This window comes from Manacus candei, unplaced genomic scaffold (genome assembly GCF_025592945.1).
Source record: "Manacus candei isolate 608988 ecotype Guabito, Panama unplaced genomic scaffold, ASM2559294v1 h1tg000008l, whole genome shotgun sequence".
NCBI classification, from domain to species: Eukaryota; Metazoa; Chordata; class Aves; order Passeriformes; family Pipridae; genus Manacus; species Manacus candei.
The window spans coordinates 29,129,198-29,155,937 of NW_026138056.1; the positions used below are offsets into that span (position 1 = coordinate 29,129,198).

At 39.8% G+C, this 26,740-nt stretch overlaps 1 protein-coding gene across 1 annotated transcript in view; it reads left to right on the forward strand.

The window, feature by feature from the left end:
* STMN2 (stathmin 2) overlaps positions 1-21,195 on the forward strand; it is a 37,224-nt gene extending 16,029 nt beyond the window's left edge. Inside the window, exons 2-5 of the mRNA XM_051770658.1 lie at positions 6,460-6,555; positions 7,159-7,331; positions 16,876-17,067; positions 19,837-21,195. Coding sequence (XP_051626618.1) covers positions 6,460-6,555; positions 7,159-7,331; positions 16,876-17,067; positions 19,837-19,896 — 521 coding nt within the window. The 3' untranslated portion in view covers positions 19,897-21,195. The remainder of the gene's footprint in view (positions 1-6,459; positions 6,556-7,158; positions 7,332-16,875; positions 17,068-19,836) is intronic.
* Positions 21,196-26,740: the final 5,545 nt, after the last annotated feature.

Consider the following 26,740-nt stretch of genomic DNA (forward strand, 5'->3'; position numbering starts at 1 on the left):
ACACTGTTTTACAGCCTACATGGAGATTGAGATCCTGGTTCAATGCTGCTTACCATGAGCGATCTTCAAAACCATGGTAGTGGAAACTTTGCAGTGAAATATCTGGCTTTTTAAGCCATTTTATATGTAAACTGTCTCAGAAGTAAAAGAATTTAATGGCTTTGTGTACTGGTAAAAAGGTATGTCACAACTCTTCAGGCATACGGTGCGAAAGAAATACATTATACACAGTGAGCACTAGATCATGGGAAGCAAATTCACCCATTCAAAAACTCCAGAACTCGAGGTTTTGTTTCTTAAATTGTTCATGTAAGACTCTAAGTGATACCTCAGGGGAAAGGGATTTTTCTTGAGAACAGGAAAATTAATGATAGGATCAGACCCAGAATGATGCATACAGAATCCTTACTACTACTCTAACAGGAGTACTAAACTAAAAGTAAAACAGATTTTTCTGTGAGGTGTGACAGAGCCAAGCTTGTTGCGATGCCAGTCAAAAGAGACTGTTTGCTCCGTGCACAGGTATGTAACAAAACCAACAACAGGTCTCAAGCAGGTAAAATGAGCCAAATAGGGAGGATTATTTCCTCCTGGTGCTGCTGCTATGGCCTATTCCCTTTTTCCATACAGTTCATGTTCAGGAAAATCTTTTTGGTTCACATCATCCTGTAGCTGAATTTGCACAGTCTTTTTTGCTTCCACACAATACAGGAGACAGCAAATAGCAGAATGGTTACTGGCTGGGGCTGCCTTAAAGATTTTCAAACTATTGATGTTCATATGACTTTCACACTTACATGATAATCAGGAACTATCTGTGTCTATTGCCTCTTGTGAAGGTAGGCATAAGTTCAGCACCTTAAATATCAACATCCTACCAAACTGCCTGAACAGGGTTTGAACTTCTCACTGCACAAAAATTAAACCATTATGTTCAGTTAACCAGCAGAAAATAAAGCTGTCTTAGGTGTACTGTAGCCTTTAAGTTCATTCCTCACTCTTTGTCTTCCTCATTGTCTTCAAAGTCTGTTTTAGTAACTCACATCCTTTCCTACAGAAAAAGCTCTATGGGGAGAAAATTAGGGGAAGGCAGATGGGGTGTGGAAATACAGAGGGAAATATGGGGTGAAGCCTTGATAAATTTTAAAGGCAAAGCAAACCTTAAAGAAGGTCTTCTCCCCTTGGGAAACAAAAAAGATCTCTGGAATTTTTGTTTTCACCTTGGCTGAAGTCCTCTTAAGTACAAATGAGTTTCAGGAGGGCCACAGTCCTCTGTATTAGCGCTTGGTCCTTTGCCTTTCCCTCAGTCTGAGAGGACTTTTGGAACTGAACTGCCAAGGGCTTCCTCATGCTGGTGTGATGCAAAGGGATGGCTTAGAAGAGAGTGCAGCATCTGACTCTTCCACTGCTACAGAGTAGTTTCTGCAGAGTTGAGGAATGAGAAGCTAACCCATGGCTTTCTTGTCTGTTCTTCCCAGAACAGGTATGTCACCACAGCATGCAGTGTGGTGAGGCTGTCAGGGCCCCGAGGCTCTGGACAGGTACATGTCTGTTGTATTCCTTCTGCACTAGAAGGTAATGTGTGTGTTTTCATTTCAATAAACAAGAAGCACAGCGTGACTATGGCAAAGCATCTGCATCCCTCTTTGTTTTGAGTAACCATGACAAGATTTTTATATTTTTCCAAATTCAAAAAACCCCTTCCATCAAAATCTCATTTTGACAATGCAATTGCATTAGCTCAAAAAAATAGTCCCATTAACTCATGTCACAGATGACTGTAACAGTTAGAGTTCAGTAAATGGGTTTTTTCATTGTTTCAGCAGTGAAAATTACATACATTGAAATAATACAAAATAGTAACTTTACATCTTAACATTCTGACATCATAAAATAAACAAAGACGTTTGACTCTAACCACACACACATTAAGTAAAAATCACAGGCACGGCACCTGGAGTAGTCTGGTTTTGTCCAAAAAGCCATAGTCATGATAAGTGATAGATTAAGTTGTAAATTTAGGGGCAATTTTTAGTCAGACTTGTGCCTCCCTCCAGTCACCATGTTTGCATGTGTTTTTATCTGTGCTCCATAGATACAAGAAAATCATTAATGGACAGTCTTTGCATAAGCAAACAGCTTCTTTTGTATTCCATGGGATGGGTTTAACAAAAACCAATGTTGATTATAAGTAACATTTACACTTTTCTCTCTGCCTTCACATGTTAAAAATAGTCTTGCTTATGAATAATGGTCTCTGCTGTGACACAGCAATCTGTCTGAGCTGTGCTTTTGCCAAGGAACAAAATGTGACCCAAATTGCCCATGGCCCATCAGTCAGGACAGATTTTCATTTTACAGTGTAAACTGTAAAAAATTCCTTATAGCTACTGGATAACAGATGAGAACAAACAGGATGGTTTTAACGGTGTTTTCCTTAACCTTCCTGTTTCTCCCAGCAGTAAATAAGTGATTGCTGACTTCTAATGGCAGCCATAGGACTGTGCCTTAGTAGCTTCACTCCTCAGGCAAGTGAGCTGCAGGACTGGCCATGGGCTATTTTCTGTCATCAGTGGAGGAATATGGAATGTGTCTGAATAAACATATTATTTGAGATCAATAGAGCACTTTCAAAGAGAGGATCATCAAAACACCCCAGTTGACCATGCTTTGGTTCACACCTCAGAGAAATCTTGGAGCACAAACTGGTTTACTTGATAATGAAACTGGAAGGTGTGTACTAGCAGTACATCTACTATGCCCATGGTCCTAATGGTTGTTCAGGTCATGAGACCAGACTAATTTAAAGAAAAGATCCCCAAAATTATACAGTGTGGAAATTAAATCCCTAGAATTGTTTCCCTCCAGAGATCCAGTGTTGCTGTGCTTCCCTTCTTGCTCATGCAGATGTAGTGCTGGCTGATGTGAAGATCTTACCTGAACCAGCAAGTAAAGAGCCCACAATGGAAGAGCATGGATGTTCACCCAACACAGGGAGTAATTTCACAGTTTCTAAAGGTAGCTCTTAAAAATAATGCCTAAAGTTTGAGTAAAGGGTGAGTTTGGCTTAAAACAATGATATTAAGGTACATTTGGGACTCGTTCAGAAAAAAAACCCAAACACATTCTTGAATTTCGAAGCCATTTGGGTTTACTCTTCTCTGAAGCTGTCAAAGCTTTTAGGGGCATTTAATAGTATTTCTAAGGTTTTTCTCTGCAACTCTGAATATGAGGAATTTATTTTTAAAAAAGTAGATGAGATTCTGAAATAATCACGCAGTTTCAGAATTTAAGAAGGCCTATAAATACTAATATATTCACAGCAAAACTGCAAGAATTGCTAATATTGAATTCTCTTCTTTTTTAAACAAAAATCAGTGTTCTTCTCTTGCCCAGCTTTAAAGTTTTTAGTGCATATAAACATTTAGATCTTGCTGCATATAACTAAAAAGATTCTGTTGCCATCTTTTATCAACATTGTTCTTTCCTAGCAATTTCCCTATCAAAGCTTTTGTAATGTTACGATTACCATAATTTACTTTCCTTCATATAGCTTGCACAGTTAATGGAATGATATGTACCCTACATGACTGCACAAGGACATATATAATTAGCAAGCCAGTTGAAACACATTTGGAAAATAAACTTCCTTGCAATCACTGCGTGTCTTTAAGGGTTTTTAAAAGCTCCACTATAAGGCAGGTAATTTTTGTGCCTATTTCAGTTTACACAAGAGGTCCTGTGCACAAATGCTGTGCTGTTGGCTATCTGGTCTGTGTGTGCCGCTTTCTTAATAGAAGAACCTTTCTTTTTGAGAGAACAAGCTTCCACGGCTAAAACACTAAACACTCAGGATTTGGGAAAGTACAGTTACCTTCCAGTCTGAACTGTGTGACGTGGACCAGCCACTTTAATCAGACCACTAAGCAGGCTAACATTACTGCTTTCAGGTTTTTTAATGTATTTAAAGGAAATGTTTAAGGAAAGGACAGCTAAGCAAAGCAGGGCTCCTGCTGCTCAATGCTGCCAAGTAAGCTTGGTTGAGGGGGACGTCATGATGATGCTGATGTTGGACACCTGAGGAGAAGGGTAGCTCCTCATTTCCTTTGATGCCCTCAACCTTTAAGTTTACAACAGGAAAAGCAGTATTTGCCAGCATGGCAGGTTGTTTGGTTCCCAGGGTTGCAGCAGCCTCCAGAATTTCTGTGTGTATTCAAGCCAAGTTCCAGTTACGGTTGAAGAACTCTAAAGGGCAAATGAAGACTAAATCAATACCATAAAAAAAGAAAATATAATTCTTGTAAAGTATGGAAAGTCATCCTAATTCTGTCAGTGGCCAGAATTAAATAGGACAATGATTTTACCAATGGGCTTTCAGTGAAGCTATTGGACTGAAGGAAAGAGAGCTGATCATGTTCTTATCTTTCTCCAGCTGTGTTTTGCAGATGGCAAGCTGGGAGAACAAACACTTTTTCCTAATCGTTTTAAATGCTGTTAGAAACCAAAACAAATTTAATGTCAAGCAAAGATAAATAATAATAATGTCCCAAAAGGCAAAATTCCTAGGATGCTGCTTTATATGCCTCTTTTTACAAAGATATTTCAAGGTATACATTTTGTCAATGACTCGGCAGATCTTGTACAAGCACATTTAGCTTTCAACTTGTGTTGTCAATGACCATGCCTTTAACACTCAACCCAGTGTCCATTTTCTCTGTTTAGCAACCTACCAGGGTCTACTGTGCATTCACTCCATAACCTTGCTGCTGAAAAGGGTGCAATTCCAGTGGTGTGGGCAGCTGGCTGGGCAAGCCCTCCTCAAAGGGCAGTTTGGGCAACCACAGCTGTGTGCTTCTTAGATGGAGGCCTAAGCAAACAATTAATTTTGTTTGACAACAGACATCAGTTGGACATTATTCTTCTCTTCAGAAGATTTTTGAGTTATTCCTTGTAAGTTGGTACTTAGCTTTTAAACCAAAGTCTTGTCAAGCCCAAGCTTCCTTGGCAGCCTAAGTTCCCACAAACCAAGATTTTCAGTACACTCTTGACCTGAGATACTGGCTTTTACCAATGGTTTCTGAAAAGCTAAATGTCCTTTAGGTGGGTTATTCAAGGTACATGATTAGAAGCCCCCATGCAAAACTTAATTGGATTAACTAATCATTTAACTAACACCTAGAAATCCATTCCTGAACTATGGATCTTTCAAATACCACCATATTGAGCAGCATCCAAAGGCTGCCAAGACCTCTTCAACCTCAGGGCACTTTCTGAGTAGGAGAAACAAATTCAAAAACCACAAGAGCATCCGTTAGAAAGGCTGATTGACAATTTCATGTGTACACACAGTTTGAAGGTCAAAGGACTGTCTGGTTTTTCTTTAGCAACATCATGGGTTCATTTGGTCTAATCTGTTAAGTACAATACTTTCAGTCACACATATTTTAAGACATGTTTTCACATGCTGGCAGCAAATGAGTGTCTGCTTCTGTAGATATGATATTGATAGTAGCAGAGATTTGTGTGTGCCAAGACGAATTTTGATCACACTCCCCCCTTTTATATATATGCATTATGCAGTGTAGGCAGTGACTAGGGTAAAGCCTTAGGACTCAGGAAAGCTGGGCTCTAGTCACTGACTTGCCAAGTGACCAAGTACAAGACTCTTTTTCTACTTAAAAGCACTTAGAAAGGTGATCGCAGAACATTGCATAATGATTAGGTATTGGTATCACCATTTCTAGACCAGGGATGCCTCAGTTCACAGCTGGGGCCTACCAGTATTACAAAGTCAGTAAAGATAACAACATAAAGGTAAACTACAAGGGTATTTATTGCATCAGATGATATACACTAGACCTGAGTATAAAAACAACATATTTTGGCCAGTAAGTGGTGAACGAAAAGCTTTGTTTTGAGTAGTTACTCATATTAAGGACATTACACAAGGGATTTGATAAATGTATCCTCATTTCTGGTTTTATTTTTAATTATCTGGATGACATTTTCATTTGTAACAGATAATGTCTTCAGCATCTGCCTATGGCAATACATGGGCAGTGTTTCAGAGCTGTTCTCAATTGCATTTGGATGCATCAGAGAATTTGTAAGAGCTTCATTCTCTCTCCACCTGCCAGGAAAGAGTGGAGTCATGGTGCTCTTCCAATGCTAAATACATTTCCTGGTAGCCAGATTCACTTTCTGTAGGACTGTCTGCATTACACCCAAGGCTGAGGTCATGTAGGAGGTGCGATGCTGTCCCTGCAGTGCTGAGCATCAGATGCGTGATTTGATAAAGGTCCAATGTCAAGAAGAAATAGTTGAAAGTAAATATTCTAGACAAATCTGCCAGGTGGGTGATAGAGCATGTTTGCTGGTCCCCAGCCAGTCGTCTCAGCTAGAAATTCACTAAGGAGGAGCTGGGGAAGTGAAGCATGCTAACAAGATTTCTCTTTTCAGCTTACAAGGAAAAGATGAAGGAGCTGTCCATGCTCTCTCTGATCTGCTCCTGTTTTTACCCGGAACCTCGCAACATGAACATCTATAAATATGATGGTGAGTGACATTTTCTGGAAATCATCCTCCAGGTCAGATAATGTGCTAGTGCTGGAAAATGACTCAGTTCACCTCACAGTCCACAGTGTTAGTCGGTGAATGTTTTGTTGATTTAACCATTTATTTACTAGTTTGGGCTATTACTGTCTACTGATTGTAGATGATGCTGGATGTTGTTCCTAATAGCAGCTAACTAAACTTTTAAAGCTATCCCTCTCATACTGAGCTGTGCTTTCCCTACTCCCCATTTGAGAATTAAGGCTCTTCATAGCTGACATAATTCCCAAAGAAATGAAGAAAAGATGAAAGCATGACTTAAAAAATTAATCAGCTTGGGCACTGCTCGCTAGGGGTGTGAAATGACACAGAACCCCAATAAGCTTCCAAAATTGCTGTAAATTTTTATCTTTATGACATTAAGGTATAATTAAGCTATTACACATAAAATGTAATGTACTCCTGAGAACAGTTTTCAGCCCATAATATGCCATTGCATTTAAAATGCCCAAGGCAAAGATGCTAAATCTTTTGTCAGTGCTTCTGATCTCCCCTCGATACTGCTGGCCTATTGAAGGACTTACCATTTCACACTTTGTTGTGCAGACATGGAAGTGAAACAAATCAACAAACGTGCCTCAGGCCAGGCCTTTGAACTGATCCTAAAGCCGCCATCTCCAGTCTCAGAAGCACCACGAACTTTAGCTTCTCCAAAGAAGAAAGAACTCTCTCTTGAGGAGATCCAGAAAAAGCTGGAGGCTGCAGAGGAGAGGAGAAAGGTATCTTTCCTTAAAAAAAAAAGCCAATAATTAGATGTGACAGTGTACAGGATAGTAGCCAAGTTTCCTGTCCATTGGTATGTTTTCCACTGACATCACTGACTCACAATGGCCTGCATGGATAAAAGTTATTAACGTGTTTAAAGAAACGCATGAGTGTATTTTCTTTCAGCAGCTTGCAAACAAGCCTCACTGGTTTTGATGCTGAGGAAGCATGCATCACGTATTACAGATAACTTCAGGCAGGAGCCCAGGTGGGCTCAAATACGCATGCTTACTGTGTGAATATAAGTTAAGTGGTTCATTCAGGACATCTATAATAGTTGCTGAAAACCAGTACAAATCTTCTGGTGTCTGAGTTTAAGAGATGGATGTATAATTCAATCAACTGCTGTCTCAGCTACCAGGTAGTGCCCATGAGAATTTCTCACAAGGCCTGCCTGAGGCAGCTTAAATGTCTTATTTATGCAGTGTGGAGGAACATCAGCCCTGAATAAAGCATGTTCTGGATCATTCAATGAAGACACTAGCATAGTACAGCTGTTAAGAGGCGTTTCTAGCAGTCTCAGTAGTGCTGGAAGTTGGCCTTGTAGGGTTTTCCACAGACTAAGTCTTCCTTTCTTTATGACCTTACCCATAATGGTAAAGTCCTGTTTCATAATCAGTAAGTTTGTCACAAAAGTGTTTGGAAGAGTTGCTACACCTTCTTCACAAAGTTGGCACAAATGGAGCAGGAAGTCCCAACTAACTCTTTATTTGGCTTTCATCATGGCTGATGTGTTGAAGAGGTCTTCATTTGCTCTAAGTCAGAGCTAGATCAGGTTGGTTTTTCTTTTTCCAAAGAGAAAAAAACAAATTCCAGATCAGCTAAGTCAGAGGATGACAGACAAAGCCAATGAGACACCATAGCCAACCTGAATTGCCAGGCTGGAAATTATCAATGTCCTATGTGGTCCCAGCATTTGTGCTGTGTTGCACCATTTCAGGAAAATCAAAACTGGCTGCAATGACCACAGAAAATTCAAGGTCGATAATATATTTTCCTGGTTAATTCATGTTTCCTTTTGCTGTCGCACAAAAGGAGAGGCACAGAAGCCTCAGGAGCCACAGAAGGACTTTCTGTGCCCTTCAGCCAGAAGATCAGTGTAATTTTGTGGCAAATCATCTTGCACTAGTTAAATAAGAGTTGGAAATCTCTTCCACCTGCCCACAGAGTCCCTGGTAGAAGGTATCTGAAAATGAAACAAGCTTATATATCTTTAAGCCTTTCATTTATCTTTTAAAAAATATGATTCGTTACTAAAACTGATTTTTACAGAACTTTTCCCAATATGGACAAAAATGTGTACAGAAGTCCAGGGACAGCAGCTATGCTGCGGATAGCACATGGATCAGATCCAAGAAAAGCAGCTCCACTCTCCTTTCACTCCTGTCAGACCAGATCAGGGTTGCTGCCAAGAAACTACACTGGTGTAGGGTTTGATGTGTGTCTACTGGAGTCAGTAGGTCTGGATTATTGACAGGTCCTTAAAACCTGGCCCTCAGCTTTGATTTGCAGTGAAACCTGACTATTCTGGACCTTGCTAATTTGAACAATTCATTTAGATGAGCACTGCAGTGTTGCCACTTTTGCCATTTCTGCCGGCTTGCTAGCAAAGACTCTGTGGTTCTAATGCACACTCATTAGCACTATTGCGTCTTTCAAAGAAATACTTCTGCCAAAGTATTCAATTCGGTAAAAGGACATGACTGTGTATAAAAGGATATGCATTTGCACTAGCACCTGCTGCAAAGTATGAGCTCTCACACATCCAAGTGATTATATGCCCCAAAAACTCCATGCGTGAAGTTCCTCTATGCTGAGTACAAATGCTCAAGTAAAGATATGGACACAGAATTAAATGGCAGCAATTAAAAAGCCTGATATTATGCATATACTTGGTGATAAATATAAATTGAATGTTCCACAAATTTCATTCCATTGATTTCATTACTGTTCATTTCTTCCGAAAGAAAAACTCATTATGCAATAGACTGGTAATCAGTGATAGCAATACAGACACCTGCCATTTCTTCCCCTTAGTACTACATTCATTTTGAATGAACATATAACTGAGTTATTTTAATAGACAAGATCCTTCACATTAGCATTGCAACAGAAATTGCTGGGAAAGGAACAAAGAACAGAGCAAAAAGCTTCTTTACATCACTGTTTAAATCCCTGGTGCTCTCACATCTCAACTACTAGCTTCATTTTTGGTCTCAAAAGGAGTATAGTGCAGACAAGGATAAAAAAGCAATTAGAGGAACAGAAAATCTTCCATAAGAAGATAAATTAAGTAGTCCACTTTTCAGCTTGGAAAGACACAACAGGTAAAAGATAAGATAGAAGTCTACAAAGTCATGAATGGTAATGAGAAGATGAATAAGAACAATTATATTCTGTTTCACACAATCCAAAGGAGGCGAAACACTCAAGGAAATAATCAGACAGCAATTTCCAAAAGGAATCACCTTTTTATGTACTCTTTATTCAAGGTATATTTGTTATCACAGACTGTTTAGAGATTATTAAAATATTATTTAGTTCAAAATCGATAGACCACTACATTGCAGGAAATTATTACATGAATGCAACTTCTGACTCAGAATGTGTGTAATGTGCTGACTGCTGAAAGCTAGAAATATATATGTGTATATATATCTCAAGGAAGGAACCAGGCAGATTTGCCTAGCTTCATCTAGAGCTCTAAGTATCTTCTACTTTTGGCTGCTAGACAAACCAGGCAGACTTTTTCTGACAGCCACCATAGCAGTTGTTATCATACTTTTCAATCTATGTACAAGAGCTGTCAGGCATGACCGTTCTAGATCATGTCCTTCCAGCACAGTTCTAATTAAAATCAAGTATAACTAATGGATGAGAATTGCCTTTTTTGAAAAAATGCTAATGAATTTCACACTGTTTAGGAATTAGATTCTGCTCTGTTAATTAGGTAGTGTTCATTAATAAATTTTCAAACTCATGAGAACATCTACAGCAATACATACACTTCAGCAGTCTCCTGCTTAGCTGTTTCCTCTTTATCATTCTTGTTTATTTCCTTGCAAGATTTTACAAGACTCCGCTTTCCTTTTCTCTCCCTTTTTCTCTACCTCCATTGACAACCATGACCTCATACTCTCAGACCAAAATCAGGGTTTCACCTGAGGCATTTTTTCATTTTGCACCACACAGCGAGACTCATTTGGGCTAGTTACAGATTCGTCCTTTCCATTTATAGAATCCTCTCTACAGTATGTCATTATTATCCCACTACTTTTTCAGCATAGGTGTGCTATATTTTCCCACCTGGGTGGATAAGCAGAAGGATTTTTTCATCCTTCTCACTTAAGAAATCAGAGCACTGTGACATTGTATGCGGAAGTTTTTCTTGGTAGAAATATGGTTTTTCTAGTAGAAATGTGCATTTCTACTAGACTTTGGATTATGGGAGAGAAAATGTATGTAATTAAATCCTTTTAATGGCTTTGTATTGGGATGAAATTGAATCAAGCTCATCCCTAGAACTTAGCACTACAACGAATACAGGAGAACAGTCATAATTTTTAACTTTCATGCTGTTGGATATAGACTTATAGCTACATGAGTTTTTAATACCATCACTATGAAATGGCACAAGATAATCTCCCCACAGCAGGAGCCAGTCCAGGGCATCTCTGCCAGCATCATGACCAAACTCTGCGTCAGGCTTCAGCACCCAGCCCACTGCCCCTTTGAGCCAGCCCCACAGCCAGAGGTGTCTCTTGATACTCTTAATCCGTATCTCCTTTGGCATGGAAAAAGCCATCCACGCTTTACACACTGTACATCAGGCTAATGGGTGAAAAGCCTTTGCCAGGGCAGGGAAGGAAGCAGAGTTGGGGGAGAAGTGTTCCCTCCTGGATATTGCATGGGACCTACAAAACTGCCACTCCAGGTAAGAGAAGAGGCAGAGAAAGGATTCACACCTTCCTTGGCAAACGTGGAGCTTTCTTCTTCCGTCTCATTCCTGCTCCTCTCTTCGATTTCCCATCAGATTTGTAGGCAACCAGGCTGGCAGGGAGGATAGGCACTGCCCATGACACTTGTCCCCTATCTTGCCTACCTACTGATTTCCCTTTCTGTTGCTGCTCAGCATGAAGTGGTTTTTCATGTAAAGGTCCCAATAATAAGTGTAATCAGCACCAGAACCAGATGTTTCTGCCACAATACTCAATAGTGTTTCCATATACAGTGCTTCACTCATAATGTTTACAAAAGATAGCCAAAACTGCAAGCCAGTTTTCAGTTTGTTGTCAAAAAAGCAAAAGTCTATGGAATACAAGCCCACTGGAAGATATTTGCTACCAACTAGGAGAAGATTTTGTGTTAGTCACCAGGGTCTGTCTCAAAGCACACAGGAGTGCAGCAGATCACAAAATGCCTCATGAGTAGTTAGGGGAGCATCAGGCAGAGGGCACAGGTGGTACTTCTTTCATCCCTCCAACATGCCTTGTTCACACCCATGGGTCACAACATGGAGAGCAGCAGTTATGTGCCAGTTGAGGAAGCGAAGGTGAGTTTTCTTGAATCACATCATGGATGGGCTCCTTTTTTTTTTTCGGTCCACATCCTTAGGAACTTTGATCCATAGGTCCCTTGGCAGACTGGATGAAAAAATAAAAAGATCCTCACCTAAATATAAGCAAAATTTTGTACCACCTAGTTTCGCCAGCAGCAGAACTTCACCTATGATTACAGCTCAGATGTCTCCTGCCATATGGGTATTTCTGAGTGAAGTCTAATTTTAGAGTCCATTTCCATGCTTTTTCATGGAAAAATCCGTGCCTCAGTTCCTTCCCATGAAAACATCAGTACTTCAAGTCACCATACCTAAGCTTCACCCTGGCATTTAGATTGCAGTAGGAGTGTTTACTCTTGTCTTCACATTCTGCTGTATTAATAGTATCTCTTAAGTACACAATGCACTGAGGAATGTTGAGGTTATTGCAGCTTCTTTTGAATAACTGAATTGTAAAAAAACTCAGTCCAGTGAATGAATGTGCTGTGAAAGGGGAACTCTCATGACTGCTAATGTGCCTCATACGTCCTAGTATAAGGATGCTAGTGACTAAGGTGAATGCATTCAAGCTGAAATTCCCAATTTAAAAGCAGTTGTCTAAGCCCACTTCTTGCTTAAAAGTAATAAAGGATTACTTTTATCTCTATATAAATGACTTCAATATTTGGACGTATCTGTCAAACAAAGATAAATGTGAGAAAATAAACCACCTGTTACTTGGATAAGGAGAATTTTCTTCCTGTGACTGATAATTAAAAACTGTATGTATCTCCAAAGCTGGTTTCCATAAATAACTTTGCTCATGAAGAGAGCGTTAAGTTGTCTGCATATGTCTCTGGCCAGCTAGGTAAGAGATTTGGATTTCCTTTGGAACTACTCATCTCTAAAAACTGAGGATGCACATGATCCTTTCAAAATATGACATGAACATCATAGAAATTTGCTTGCATTAACTATCCTTTCAGCACATCAGTATGTTTCTAGGAGCAAAGGTATCCGTACCAGGAATGTTTCCCAATATTTTTATTCCTCCACATTTAAACATTAACAAATAAACATTTTTATTCTTCCACAATACTTTGCAGCCTTTCAGTACCTAGAGAAGGCTTATGAAAAAGGGAAAGTGACTTTTTACAAGGACAGATAGTGATAAGTCAAGGAGCAATGGTTTTAAACAAAAAGAGGGAGATTTAGATTAGATGTTGGGAAAAATTCTTTGCTGTGTGGGTGGTGAGGCACTGACACAGATTGCTCAAAGAAGCTGTGGATGTCCCATCCCTGGAAGTGTCCAAGATCAGATTGGATGGGGCTTTGAGCAACCTGGTTTAGTGGAAGGTGTTCCTGCCCATAGCAGGGGGGTTGGAACTAGATGATCTTTAAGGTCCCTTCCAAATCAAGACATTCTATAATCTTTGATTCTATGATCTAACATTAGATTCTGCAGCTTGTGCTTCATTGATTATGCTTTGTAATATTTAAGAAGTCTTCTGAATATTACCTCTTGAGTATTGCTTTTGTCTTTCTCCACTATTTCATACTTTCCTCTTCTTATTAGTCTTCTCTATCTTTCACCCCTTTTCCAGTCTTTTTTACTCATTTTCTCACAGCAGCTGTACCAGAAGTGCTTATCGTAACCCATTTACAAGTATGTTAGAACATAGACTATCAGGGATTTGAAAATACCCTTTCCAGCACTTCAAACAATACAATGTTGAAAATAAACTTGAAATAAAAACTTCATATGTATGTTGGAATCCTGCATCACTGCAGAACTGTGTGAGACCAAAACACAGCAGTTAAAAGCCAAGACAAACAACAAAGGGAGTCTATTAATCCCAGCTCCCCTGGGTATCCATGGTCATTCATTTACCCATTTCTGGATGTGTAGTAGACTTTGAACAGAGAGGGTGGCCAAGTTCTTCTGCCAAATGTGTTAGAAACAGAAGATTATTTGACAATCCAGTACAAAAACATACCAACTGCCTTCCAGAATTGTCATAAGGGGATTTCAGAATGTTCTGAACACTAGGGAAATAGGCAGACTGACAGCTGGGGTACAATGCCATTAGGGGAGGGACATCAGTCTAAATCATACTCTACCCCATGGGTGCTTTGTGGCAGGGAGGGGAGTTCCTATATTTTGAACCAGTCCTGGGTATTGGTGATTTTCCTCACTCAAAATACCTCACAATATGCTGTTTAAGGCATATTGTAAAGGAAAATCGCATTAGGGTTGCAGTTAGTTCCTGAGGCCTGGTTCGGCTTTCACACAGTCTCTTACTGGTGCCAACACAGTTTGCATCCTGTAAATACTGAATTACAGTATAAGGATCTTCTTCATTATCATGCCTTAGTGGACAAATTATTTTTGAATGTATTGTCTACCAGCATAGCCTCCAGAAATGTGTGTACTTTATATGAAACTCTAATTTTTCACTGCCCATCTGTATTTAGGATAACAATTAGTTCCAGAAGGCAAAGGGTTTGAATGGAAGAAAACAAATCCTGAAAAATGGGCAAGTTCCTCTAAGTCTCAAAGGCATTTTACTACCTCCTGTGGAAAGCCAATGCTCTTTTAGAAAATGCTGCTTATATGCATAGCCCAAATCTTACTTTTTATTAGTGTATGGATATGTCCATTAAAATGTCTGCTTTCCAAATCTGAAAAGGTCTGATTTTATAACACATTATATATACATATTTAAACACAGAGAAACATTAGCCTTTCAAATTAACAAGTCACTTCTTAGATGTTTCATGGGAAAGGATGTTACATTTAGGTTCATAGTGTCTTTTCAAACTCCCAACAGGAAGGGAAATAGATTCTTAGATTATATCCATTGCTTTTAGATGACTTAAGCAAAGGGTTCACAAAATTCATGTAAGCAAGCAAAATTTAATGGCAATAACTTTTCCAAAAGTAAATGAAAGGTTGCCATTGAGTAGTAAAATAAACAGAAAATACAGAAAAACTTCACGAGCACTGGTCAAACTGAGCCACGCAAGTTGATCCAAAAATGGTAGAACAAGATGAAGATGTTTAATTATTTCAGTTTTACAGTGCATCAAATCTTTCAAAATAACTTTATTTACATTTTGAAATAGCCTACAGTTAAGAACTGTTAAATTCTAAGTATTTGGAATCAAATAGTCTGCTTCAAAATAACTTATTTTATTATATGATTATTACATTCTTTTATATTTTTGTTAAACTTATCAGACTTTTATGATTTTTCAGTTACTCTAGAAAATTCCTTCTTTGCCTAGCTCTTTCTGCCCTTTTGCCTTTGGCTCATCCTCCTTCCATATTCCGCCATTGAAATTCCCTGGTTTTGCTGCATCTGTCTGGGCGGGTTTTGTTCCCATTTGTAACATATTTTATCTGACACGAGACTCAAAGAGATGAAAAATGTTTGCTGTATTACTCTCTGTTCATCATATGCTATAATGGGGGGGAAGAGCCTTTGTGAGGAACCAGCCATTTCAGGAGACCATTCCCATCAGCAAGTGCTCCAGAGATCACAATCTGAGAAATGAGCCTGTAACTGCAGCCAGGCCAGAGGTGAAAGCAGATACATTAAGTGTCCAGGATGGATGGCAGTGGCTCTCTTCTATGATCTCAGGCAAGCCATTATAGCCTTTCAAAGCCAGTTTTACTCCAATGTCTTGCTGCAAGATGTTCTGTCTGGTCTTTGCAGCCTTTTCCAGAAATCCCCTTAATTTTCCTCATCAGTGCTTTTGGCTTCATGTGTATCTTACCTTCATTAAAATATTTGTTTTCTCCTCCTAGTTGGATCTTTTTTGTATAAAAGAATTGCAGCCTTTTTCACTCCATTTAAAGCCACATGACAGAATTTAATAGGATTCATTACAGCTAATTGTAATTAACGGTTAAAGCCCTTAATTTAGGCCTTAAACTAATTCATTTTTACAGATAACAATGGCAACAGTGTGTTGAGATCTGCACTGAAATATACGCTTAGCCTCCCGGAGCCATATTTCATTCTCTCTTTTCTGTTTACTTCTTGTGCTCCCTCTAATTTATTTTTTATCCAAAAGTGTACGATGTTGTTTATCGTTTCCAAATAACTGTCTTTTCAATCAGACTTGCCAGGAGAATGGGCCCAATGCTGCAAGTTTTTTGGCTTCTCTCCTAAGATTAATGGTTTCATGTTAGCAATTTGATTTAAAATAAATAACAAAGCTTATGCTTCTGAGCAGTGAGTTTGCAAAGAAGAACACAATATTGAGCATAGCCTGCATCTGTTTAATTCCTACTTGCAGTTTTCATCTTCCTTGCAAAATTTGAACTTTTAACTGAAAATATTTATGTTATTTTCTGCAGAATAAAATTCTTTTTCCCTTCCTAAGCAGTGAGACTTAGCCAAACATAAATATAATGGGAAAAAGACATTGAATTGATGCTGCCTGTCTTTCATAACAGTAAACTTCAAAGTCTCTTATTAACTACTCAAGTGCATTAAAGAATAGTCCAACTCAAGTGAAAATTGCACCTCTCCTGCATTAGCAATCTCCCTTTTAACACTGTACGTGTCTTTAGCCCCAAGTCCCCTATCTCTACAAATAAAATGCTCATAGTTAAAAGTGTGCAGCTGTCAGAGGTTGAGCAACCACTGCAGTAATCCAGATGACGCAGGGCAGTAATGGGTCATCATGACATGAAAGCGTTTCTTGTTAACAGAAGTGCTTTGGACACATCTCCGCTGCTTCCTCAGGCATGTACCCCACATTTAGCCAGTGCCTCTAAGCCCCTGTTATTGAAACTCATCTGATTTATTCACAAAATTGATTTTTCCAAACAGTGCATGTAACAAAAAAACAACAAACTTTATGCAGTTTCCAAACTCAGTGAACTGTTGCCCTATAGGGGTTATTTTGCTCCACATGAGTATTTAAGCCACATGTCTCTCTGTTTTCAGTCCCAGGAGGCCCAGGTGCTGAAACATCTGGCAGAGAAGAGAGAACATGAGCGAGAAGTGCTTCAAAAAGCTTTGGAGGAGAACAATAACTTCAGCAAAATGGCAGAGGAAAAGCTGATACTGAAAATGGAACAGATCAAAGAAAACCGTGAAGCTAATTTAGCTGCTCTTATTGAACGTCTCCAAGAGAAGGTAACCACACCATCCCTCTTCCTCTTAGACTACAGAGGAGAATCTAATCAACATTTTGCAGAGATGTTGTGCTTTTAGTCAGAGCCCCTGATGCTTATCTAAGCCACCACTCACACAATCACAGGATAGTTGAGGTTGGAAGGCACCTCTGGAGCTCATCTGATCCAACCCCCTGGCTCAAGCAGAGCCCCTAGGGTTGGTTGCCCGGGACCATGTCCAGGTGGCTTTTTAATATCCTCAAACATGAAGACTCCAACTCCTCTCTGGGCAACCTGTGCCAGTGCTTGGTAACCCTCACAATGAAAAAGTGTTCCCTGATGTTCGGGGGGAACCTCCTGTGTTTCAGTTTTTGCCCATTGTCTCTAGTCCTGTCACTGGGCACCACTGAGAAGTGCCCAGCTCTGTGCACCCTCCATTCAGGTATTTACAGACATTTGTGAGATCCCCCTGAGCCATCTCCAAGCTAAACAGTCCCAGCTCTCTCAGCCTTTCCTCGTAGGAGAGAACTGAGAGATCTTCATGGCCTTAATCTTCATGGCCCTGATGTACTGTCTCCAGAGAAAGGTTGATTTTCTAGCTTTTAAGAAGGGCTGTGAAAAAAGGAAAGGTCACTTGTGTTTACATTTCATTTTCTAGGAGAAGTCATTGATCAAATCAAACAATTATCCTATGTCTGTAGTTTTTGGTTTCTCAGAGGATAAAGAGGAAAAAATATGGGGGAAAATTCTTCCATATATGGCAAAAGGTGTCTGTCCTTCCACAAGTCTTGAAAGAAAGAGAGTGAATTTTTTTGTGGAGATCTTCTTTGCAGTCAGAGGAAATAGGGAATTCACAAACCGCCCATGCAACCAAGTGTGCCCTTCTCAAAAACCCCTTTCACAAAAGAGGGGAACATGCAAATGAAGGTTTAGAAGTGTTAAGAAAAAACAATTCGTTCTGCATGAGTGATCACTTGTTGCCCTCAATAACAAACTTTCTAATGTGTTAGTAAATTGACTAACAGAAAGGCAATAGCTCTCAGAGATATTCAAGGAGATCTTTATAAGCACCTCAACATCTTTGATGGAGACAAAAGTCTTGGAGAGTAGTAAAGAAACAACAAAACCCAAAGGATGTGGTTACAAATAACTATGCAAACAGGGTAATTCTTGATCTTAAGAACTATACTCAGATTACTTTATATTTTTGCATTAGATTAGTTTTAAGGCACTTATCCCAGAGCTTATGAAAACAAAGGAAAAATTCAATTAGTCATCCTTGAGGTCCAAAAGGAAATGGGAAGAACAGCTGAAACATCTCTGTGTCCTTGATTAATGTTAACAGACTGTTAAACCCCATTTCCACAAAAGTATGATGTCATATATGCATGAAGCCCAAGGAAGGCTTCTGAGCAAAGATGACAGTAGCTCATTTGGCAACATTTGTACTGACCAGTAGTTAAAAATTGTATGACTATACATTTTTGCCAACACAAGAGTGAATCCTGAATATACCGGAAGAGAAGCGAGATATCTGTGTCCAAGTCTTCCAAAGTTGCACAGAACTGTGGATGCCCCAAGGTGTTGGTGTCTAGAAGTTCCTGCAATCAAAGAGAACTTTTTTATACTGCAGCTAATAGGAACACCAAGGAACAAGTCCCTTATGAAATCTAGCATTCAGAACTGATTTACAGGTTCAGTGGGTGAAATAAGCTATTTTGGCCTGTGGTCCACAGTCCAACTCAGATAATAAAAAGATAACTGTTGACTTCCGTGAATTTTTTACCAGAAAATACCCTCTAATGCATGGAAATACCTAGGCAGTGTCTTAAACTGAAGTCAACTAAGGATGGACATTTGCTTCTGCTGTCACCTTGTTCTTGTCATCTAGTTTTCTGGGAGTTTTTTAAGGGGATCAGACACAAGAGATAAAAGTCTGATAGTTTGACAGTTGAAAGGGAAGAGGTGTAAACCAAAAACCCGAAACCCCAGAATCTGCTGAAAATAATAGTTTTATAAACATCCTAAGGAGAACATTATTAAATAGATTTGACAGTTGTTGTTCCTGACCACAGGCCCATTTCCACAGAAGTATCTGAATAAACAGTGTCTCAAATAAGGTTAAACTAATTACAGCTGCTGTTGTAAAAGAAAAGACAATATCACTGAAAGTGGACAGAAGAGCTTAGCATTGATTTTTGGGAACCATGTCCCTTCTTCATCATAGCCAAAGAAAGAATGGAGAGGGTACGTAGCTTAAGCGTTCAGAGTAGGGGGATATTAGAGACGTTCAAACTAACCCATCTTAGTGGAATGAAATTCTTGGACCTTTTTTTCTGGTTCCTAAATGCTACAGATAACACAGTAACTAACACTTCTTCTGCATACAACACGAAGGCAATTATTTCCCCAGTCATCTTTCCCTATATTTACTTTAATATCCAGGAATTCAAAGGGCAGATGTGATCTCATGGCACATTTTATGCTGCAAGCAGCACCTTGCTATGAGGTCTTTGAAACGAAACTCTGTGAGATGCTGGCGATTATAAGGCCATATCAGATAAAAAAGACTGAGCTCCAGAGCAGCAGTAGAAAGTAAGCACCGAACATGCCTCAGGCTGGTCTGGTGGATGACACCTCTCCTGAGTTGAATCTTTCAAAGGTGGTTGTGCTGTGAAACAAGTTTTGTGCAAGCATCAAATGCATGACCTAAATGGGTTGTCAGCATGAGCCTCCCTGGGCAGGCAAAATGAGAAAAAGGTTTGATTTTTCCCTTCTTGATGTTTTCCAGGAGAGGCATGCCGCAGAGGTCCGTAGAAACAAGGAGCTCCAGGTGGAACTGTCTGGCTGAAAACAGCAATGGTGGATGTGACCCACCCCCACCATTAGTAAACTCCCCCTGCCTATATTATTATGGATCATGCGATATCAGTATGGGAAATGTATGACATGGTTTAAAAAAAAAATAAAAATCAAGAACTCAATAAAAAACTTTAAAAAAAAAAAGAAACAAAAATAAAAACACAATTGATGCGGTCTCTTTGCAGAATGATTTGCTTGATGTTTAAAAAACTTGGATCTTATTTTGTAAATACTTACATTTTTGTTAAAAAATACAATTATTGCATTATGCAAGTTATTTCATAATCTTACATGTCCTGTAACAGGCTTCTGATGTTGTCTATTTCCACTCGGTTGAATTTGCTGGATCTGTTCGTTTGAAGCACCTCATGTCTAATTCCATTCCCTGCGACTTTTCATTCCAACCCACCATGAGGTCAGTAGTAGTTCTATGGTGCTAGAGACCAGTCATTGCCTAATAACCTAGACTGCTTTGCCATCAATAAGCTTTCTTGAAACAGTGACTAGATCACAGGTATTGTGACTTTACATTCAGCTGTCCAAGACAAAAGGCTCTTAAAATGTTTTTTCAATTTATGCTGCAGGACTCTGTAGTGTGCTGTATAATTGAGGTTAAATCATCAGGTGGAGTATTTGTTGCTTCTGCTTTTTGAGGTAAGAGGCAACAAAAACATCTGTGCAACAGAATGAAAGCAAGTAGGATCAGTTTGAGACAAGTTTATGAGGCACATTGTAACCATCAAGCTATGGCAAATTCTGGATGATGCCAACAGCCATACAAATGCTAATTGTAAAGTGAGCTTAATTCACCACTTGAAAATTTATTGATGGAGCAACTAACTAATAGATAGCATCAAGTGGCTTTATCTGTAGGTGCCATGATCTATGATACTTATCTGATGCTACCACATTACATGCGTAACAGTACAAAAGGCTACTGAATATTTCACCTGGACCCCATGAGCCAGTTGTTACCTTTTTTTTTTGACACTGCTGACTTCCATTCATCATGACCTTTACTCTTCAGTGTTAGCAAACCCTACCTAGTGACCGACACCTAGGACTAAGAGGGCTGAAGCAGGAGGAATGACTAGACAGGGTGCTTGTGCCAAGTACAGTATCACCAAACCTAACACATCATCCCCAAAATAGCTGCAGTTTTGAAGTTGTCCCTACTCCCCAGGAGGTTGCTGCCTGCATATCCTACTCTTCATTAGTGCTATTTTCCTGTATGTCATTGTGAGCAAGCTGTGATTAATAAAGAATTGGGGTTCTGTGAACTGAAAAAGGGCTTGTCTCTTCTCTTGCTCCATTACTTCTCTGACATGTGCCCATGTAAGGGGAAAACCCAATGTAGTCATAAAAGCATGGAAATGAGACTTAAATAAGAGCTATTAATAAATCAAGCCTATTTCTCTGCCAAGACAGGACTAACCCCTGCTATGTGTTTTCCAGTGCTTGGGTTGGTTGTTTTTAAAGATTACTGTATAAACTGAGCCTATAAATGTGACCTCTAGCACTGAGTTTATTAAAAAGAACTACCTACACACACATGCACATGGACTCCTTAGTCCTGACTCAATACTGGGGGGAAAAATGGAATTGAGGGAAAGAAAAGTGAATAACGTAGCTCTGGGTACATACATCAATAGCTGCATCAATTATCTGAGTGCTAACACACTGGTTTTCAGGGTAGAAAGGATTCATTTACAGGATTTATTGAAAAACAAAATCACTAAGGTAGCTGTTGAGCTGCAGAGCTGAGAGGTAAAATTGAATCAGAGCACATTTTGAACTGGACAGGTGATCGAGAATTACATCTATAATTAGTTTTCTGATTTAAAGTCATGAAAGTGGCATCATTTACTTGCTCTTTCAGAGAGATGGACATAAAGTTCCAGATCTGCAACAGTCATTTTTTGATCCATGCAGACTATTTTATTTCAGAGCCAAATGATGTCCCACAGTCAAAAAGTAGCAGAAGTTGATCCAGGAGAAAGGCTGTGAGCTCAGCTCTCTGTGTGAGTGAGCTCCATACCACAGAATGAAAGGAGTACTACAACTTGTTATGACAGCTGGGCTTTCTTGCCTAAATTACTTACCTCTCTGGTGAAATTACCGGATGTAAACCTGGCAGAGAAGCCAGATAGCAGACTTTGAAGACTTGGTAACGTTGAAGCTTTTGTCTTCCAGATTCGAAGTTTGTATATTGCTTTAAGCCCCAGTAAAAAACGACATTACTGTGTTTCATTTTAAGATCCAGGATCTTAGTTTGAGGGCTTGTGGATTCTGCTTTCATTTCCCAATGGCAAGTCACTTACAGTTTGCCTTGTCCATTGACTTAACAAGTTCTTGTAGTGCTTCAAGCCCTTTTCCCGTTGGTGCTGCTGTCTATGCTTGGTGAGAAAACAGGCCAAGGAGAAATCTCTGGTGCTGCATCCAAGTATGGCAGCCTGCCTCACATCCATGAGGCTCAACTCTCTTCCCCGCCCAAATGAGGGCATCCACATCCAAAGTGCCAGTTCGGATGGCCCCCAGCATGTGCTTATCCCAGCACAGACTTGGGCATTGCCTGGGAAATGCTTCTGAAAAGGTACCAAGGCTGCACCAGGGAAATGAGTGAAGAAGCAGACAGTGCGAGTTCTGCTGACCTATTTCAGAGCCCATGCTCTGCTCTGCACACTTGGCTCTTTTAACAGTTGTGGGTCTACAGTTCATTTTATTAAAGTATAGGTATGCTTTGAAAGCCTGTTTGCAAATACATTGCATATTTCACCTCTAATAACAAAAAGAAATATCTAGAGACGTGCAGCATGGCCATTTCCTTATTTCACTCCTGTTTCCTTACATTATTTCCTTATATTTTGCCTTCCTAGCTCCTCCCTGACTGTGCTAGCAAAAGTGTATTGTTACCATGGGTTTCTTCATGTGGAGTTATAGATTAAGGATCTTGAAAAGTAATAAAATATTCGAAACATCAATTTTGTAAGTATTACCATTCTGATAAGACCGTTATTTTTTAATTCAATAGCTAGCAGAGTGCTCAGGAATTTTAGATTAAAAAATCAGGCCCCTTCTTTGATTAACCAAAGATTCTCAACTCCAGCTGTGAGCAGACCAGACTGCCTGACACCTCCCACAGGACAGGAGGGAGCCTATAACGCTGGCATTGTACCACACAGATGTTCCCTCCTCTCACTGGGATATATGATGGCTCAGAAGCAGGGTAGAGCTGTGCAGCACTTCTAGAGAGGCAATTCTGGCCTGTGGTCTCTGCAGGTCCCAGGACTCCCCCTTCAGCGATGGGTGGGGCTCTGTTTCCTCTTGGTTAACTCATCAGTTAGGTCAAGGCTGCCACAAGGAGACTGCCTGAGTAATCAAACAAGAACAATTCAAACCTGTCCCACTTCACATGGTCCTACCAAAGCCACAAAATTTACGCTCAAACCAAGTCACAGAATCGTAGAATCACTTAGGTTAGAAAAGACCTTTAAGATCATAGAGTCCAACCATTAACCTGGCACTGTCTGGTCCACCACTAAACCATGTCCCTAAGTGCCACATCTCTATGTCTTTTAAGTACCTCCAGGGATGGTGACTCAACCACTTCCCTGGGCAGCCTGTTCCAATGCTTGACAACCCTGTTGGTAAAGAAATGTTTCCTAATATCCAATCGAAACCTCCCTTGGAGCAACTTGAGGCTGTTTCTTCTTCTCCTGTCACTTGTCACTTGGGAGAAGAGACCAACCCCCACCTTGCTACAGCCTCCCAAATACTTCCAAAGTCCGGAGGCTTGGATTTAGTGTTTAAATCCATGATCAATCCATAACTTGACAACGATCCCCTTTTTTCCCCTTTGTTATCATTGAATGAATGGTTTTATTGAATGACTGGAACAAAATTCAAACCTTTCTATAACCAAATAATCTGTCTGTTCCTTCACTCCAGAGTCCTCAAACATGTCACTAATGTACAGGAACATCCTACACACACACAGAGTTGTCTTCCTGCCTTCCATCCAGCAGCCCTGTCGTCACTGTAGGAAAGAGTTTTACTCCCAACACCTTAAACTATACAGAGAAGAGACATTGCTTTTCTCTCATCTCCCAGAAGGAGAGAGACATGGGTTTAAAACTATATTTAGGGCAGCATGAACATTCTTCTCATCCAACTGTTGTCAGATCCCATCATATCTAATAAAACTCTCCCATCAGGTTTTCATGGAGAGAAGCACGGATTGCACAGGAAGAGGCAGGCCCCACTTCCATTTTGCGGCACATGCCCCATTCTGAGCATATTTCAGCAGTAGGAGGAGGAACCATTCATTCAGCAGAAGGGATATTGCCAAGGTGGCAGTGGGAGAATTTTAGGTAATGTTCTGCGTGCCTCACAGCTGGTGCTGCAGTGATGCTGGTGCAACACTGCCGTGCAGTGGTCAGTCTAAACAAGGGGGAGTATTTCTAAATACATCCGGGATTGCAAGGATTTCCTCTGAAGGATATCCATTCCATCTGCTGCACAGTTTACACTGGGTCTTTATATAAGGTAGATGGTGGCTTTGAAATCTAAAGCCTGAGTCCAGACATTTTCAGTTTTAGCTCCACAGTAACAGAAGTGGCATGACCAGAAAGGACTTATATTTTTGTGTGGAACAAGGAGAAGCCAAAATTAATAATTATTGCAACACCACCATCGGAAACACTCCCGACTATGATATCTGCATTACTGAAACTTCAAACATGTCTAGAAAGCAACAGATAGTGCACAGTGGCCAGCTCAGAAGAAAGACTGAGGACATGATAAAAGCAACATCAGAAGTATAGGAAAGAGCAAGAAAAGCTACATCCAAAACCATCAGCAGATCAGGGGCTAAAAAAAAACATGAAACAACTCTCATATTTGAAAAGTAGTTTTCATCTCCCAGTGGAAGAGAGAGGATGGTCACCCTTGAAGCTGGAAGGTCTCCCTCGAAAAGCACTGAAATATTTCTCCACTCCCACCCCAATACTTAGAACTAGGGCACAAGACAGAGTAGACTAAAATCCAGCCTACAGTATATATGTAAATATTATCATAGCTCTGTGGTCAGCAGAAACCAGAGTATACTGTGGACTCCTGTGGATTAGAGGATTCTCCAGTGTGCAGTAAAATGCTCGTGCTTCAGCCATTCATAATTTCAGTGCTATGCTGATGCTCTGATACCATCTGAGTTTTAAGTTTTCCTTTGGGGAAATTAACAGAGGTTCTTTTTCCTATTCGAAGACCATAAGAATTAATACAATTAATAATTTACTTCAGAAAACATTCACCTGCTTCAAGTCAATGTAATGCCATACTCCCTTTCTTTCAGGTGGCAGTAAATACCTGCTGGAAAATATATTACTGCTGAAACAGGTTGGCTTTGGTCAAATGGGTCCCAGAAAAGGAAGTTCCTTTGCAGCTCCTGAAGATGGAGACATGAAAGGCATTATCCCAGATACAGCCCAGACAAGTGTGATATAAGGAAACAGCCAAGCTGTGACTTAAATTTCTTTTAGCTATTATAGTTGCAACAGATTTTTAAACAAACTTTGAAAAATAAGTACACCATAGCAAAATATGTTTTCAAAGCATTAACTCTTAAAATACACCATTTTCCGAGAAATCTTTTAGATAATATTTTCCAAAGGTTCAGAAGTTCAAAAAAAATCCCCATGTACAACTGCTCTTGACCAGAAGATGGCAAACTCTGATTATTTAGTAGGCAGCTACAGATGGTAAGTTTTATTTTTAAGATCCTGTCAAGCTCTACAGTATCCTGAAATCCTGCTTCATGGACACTGATGTTCTGTATTTACCCTAAAATCTGGATTTGGGTTTATGTATAACATAAAAGATAATACTTTTTAGTTGGGTGAAATTCATTATTTTTGCTACATTTCCTTAAGAATACAGCACTAGGCAGCATTTAAAATAAGCTAAAGGATAATGTAGCCATATGAATAAAAGGTTAATATTACCTGTTCCACTAGTCTGGAGCTTAGGAGCTGATTCCTACTCCCAGTGAGTCTGAACCAGCTCTCCTGAGTGATGGATGGAAGCAGGAAATCCTCACTGCTTTTCAGATGGATTTCAAGCAGGCTGAAAAAGATGATGTTCGCAGCAGAAGAAACCTGACTCAAGAGCTGGGACATCCCTTCCTGCACTGTTTTACACTTAGATGTCCGCGAATTATGAAAAAAATAGCAGAATGCTATTACCAGTGCCCAGACAGTTCCCAAGCAGTAGCATGCTCAATTTATATACTGAGCATGATGTCATACAGTGTGAAATATCTCTTTGGGCAGTTGAGTTTAGCTGTTCCAACTGTGTCCCATCCCAATTCTTTGTGCCTCCCAGCCTACTCCAAGTGGGGTGGTGTGAGAAGCTGAAAAGTCCTGGCCTTGGTGTAAGTACTGCTCAGCAACAAGTAAAACATGAGTGTGTTGTCAACATTATTCTCACCTTAAAGCCAAAACACAGCACAGCTACTGGGAAGAAAATTAACTCTATCCCAGCTGAAACTAGAAGAGTGGAGTCCCAGGGCATCCTGGGAGCTGCCCCCTGGGCCCATCCAAGATGCTTTCCAGCACTGACACTACCACAGGGGCGTGTGCCCTGTGCTCCCCAGCTCACAGCACATCATCAGTGTTGGGAATTATCTACTTGTCCTATGAACAACTGTTGGCTCCATATTAGAACTGACTGTAGAAATTATGCTTCTTATGTATTTTTCAGTGTGCTTTTACCCTCGTGTTTTATGTAATAATAAAGTGCTTAGACTAGTTTTAAAAATGTTTTTTTTTATAAAAGGA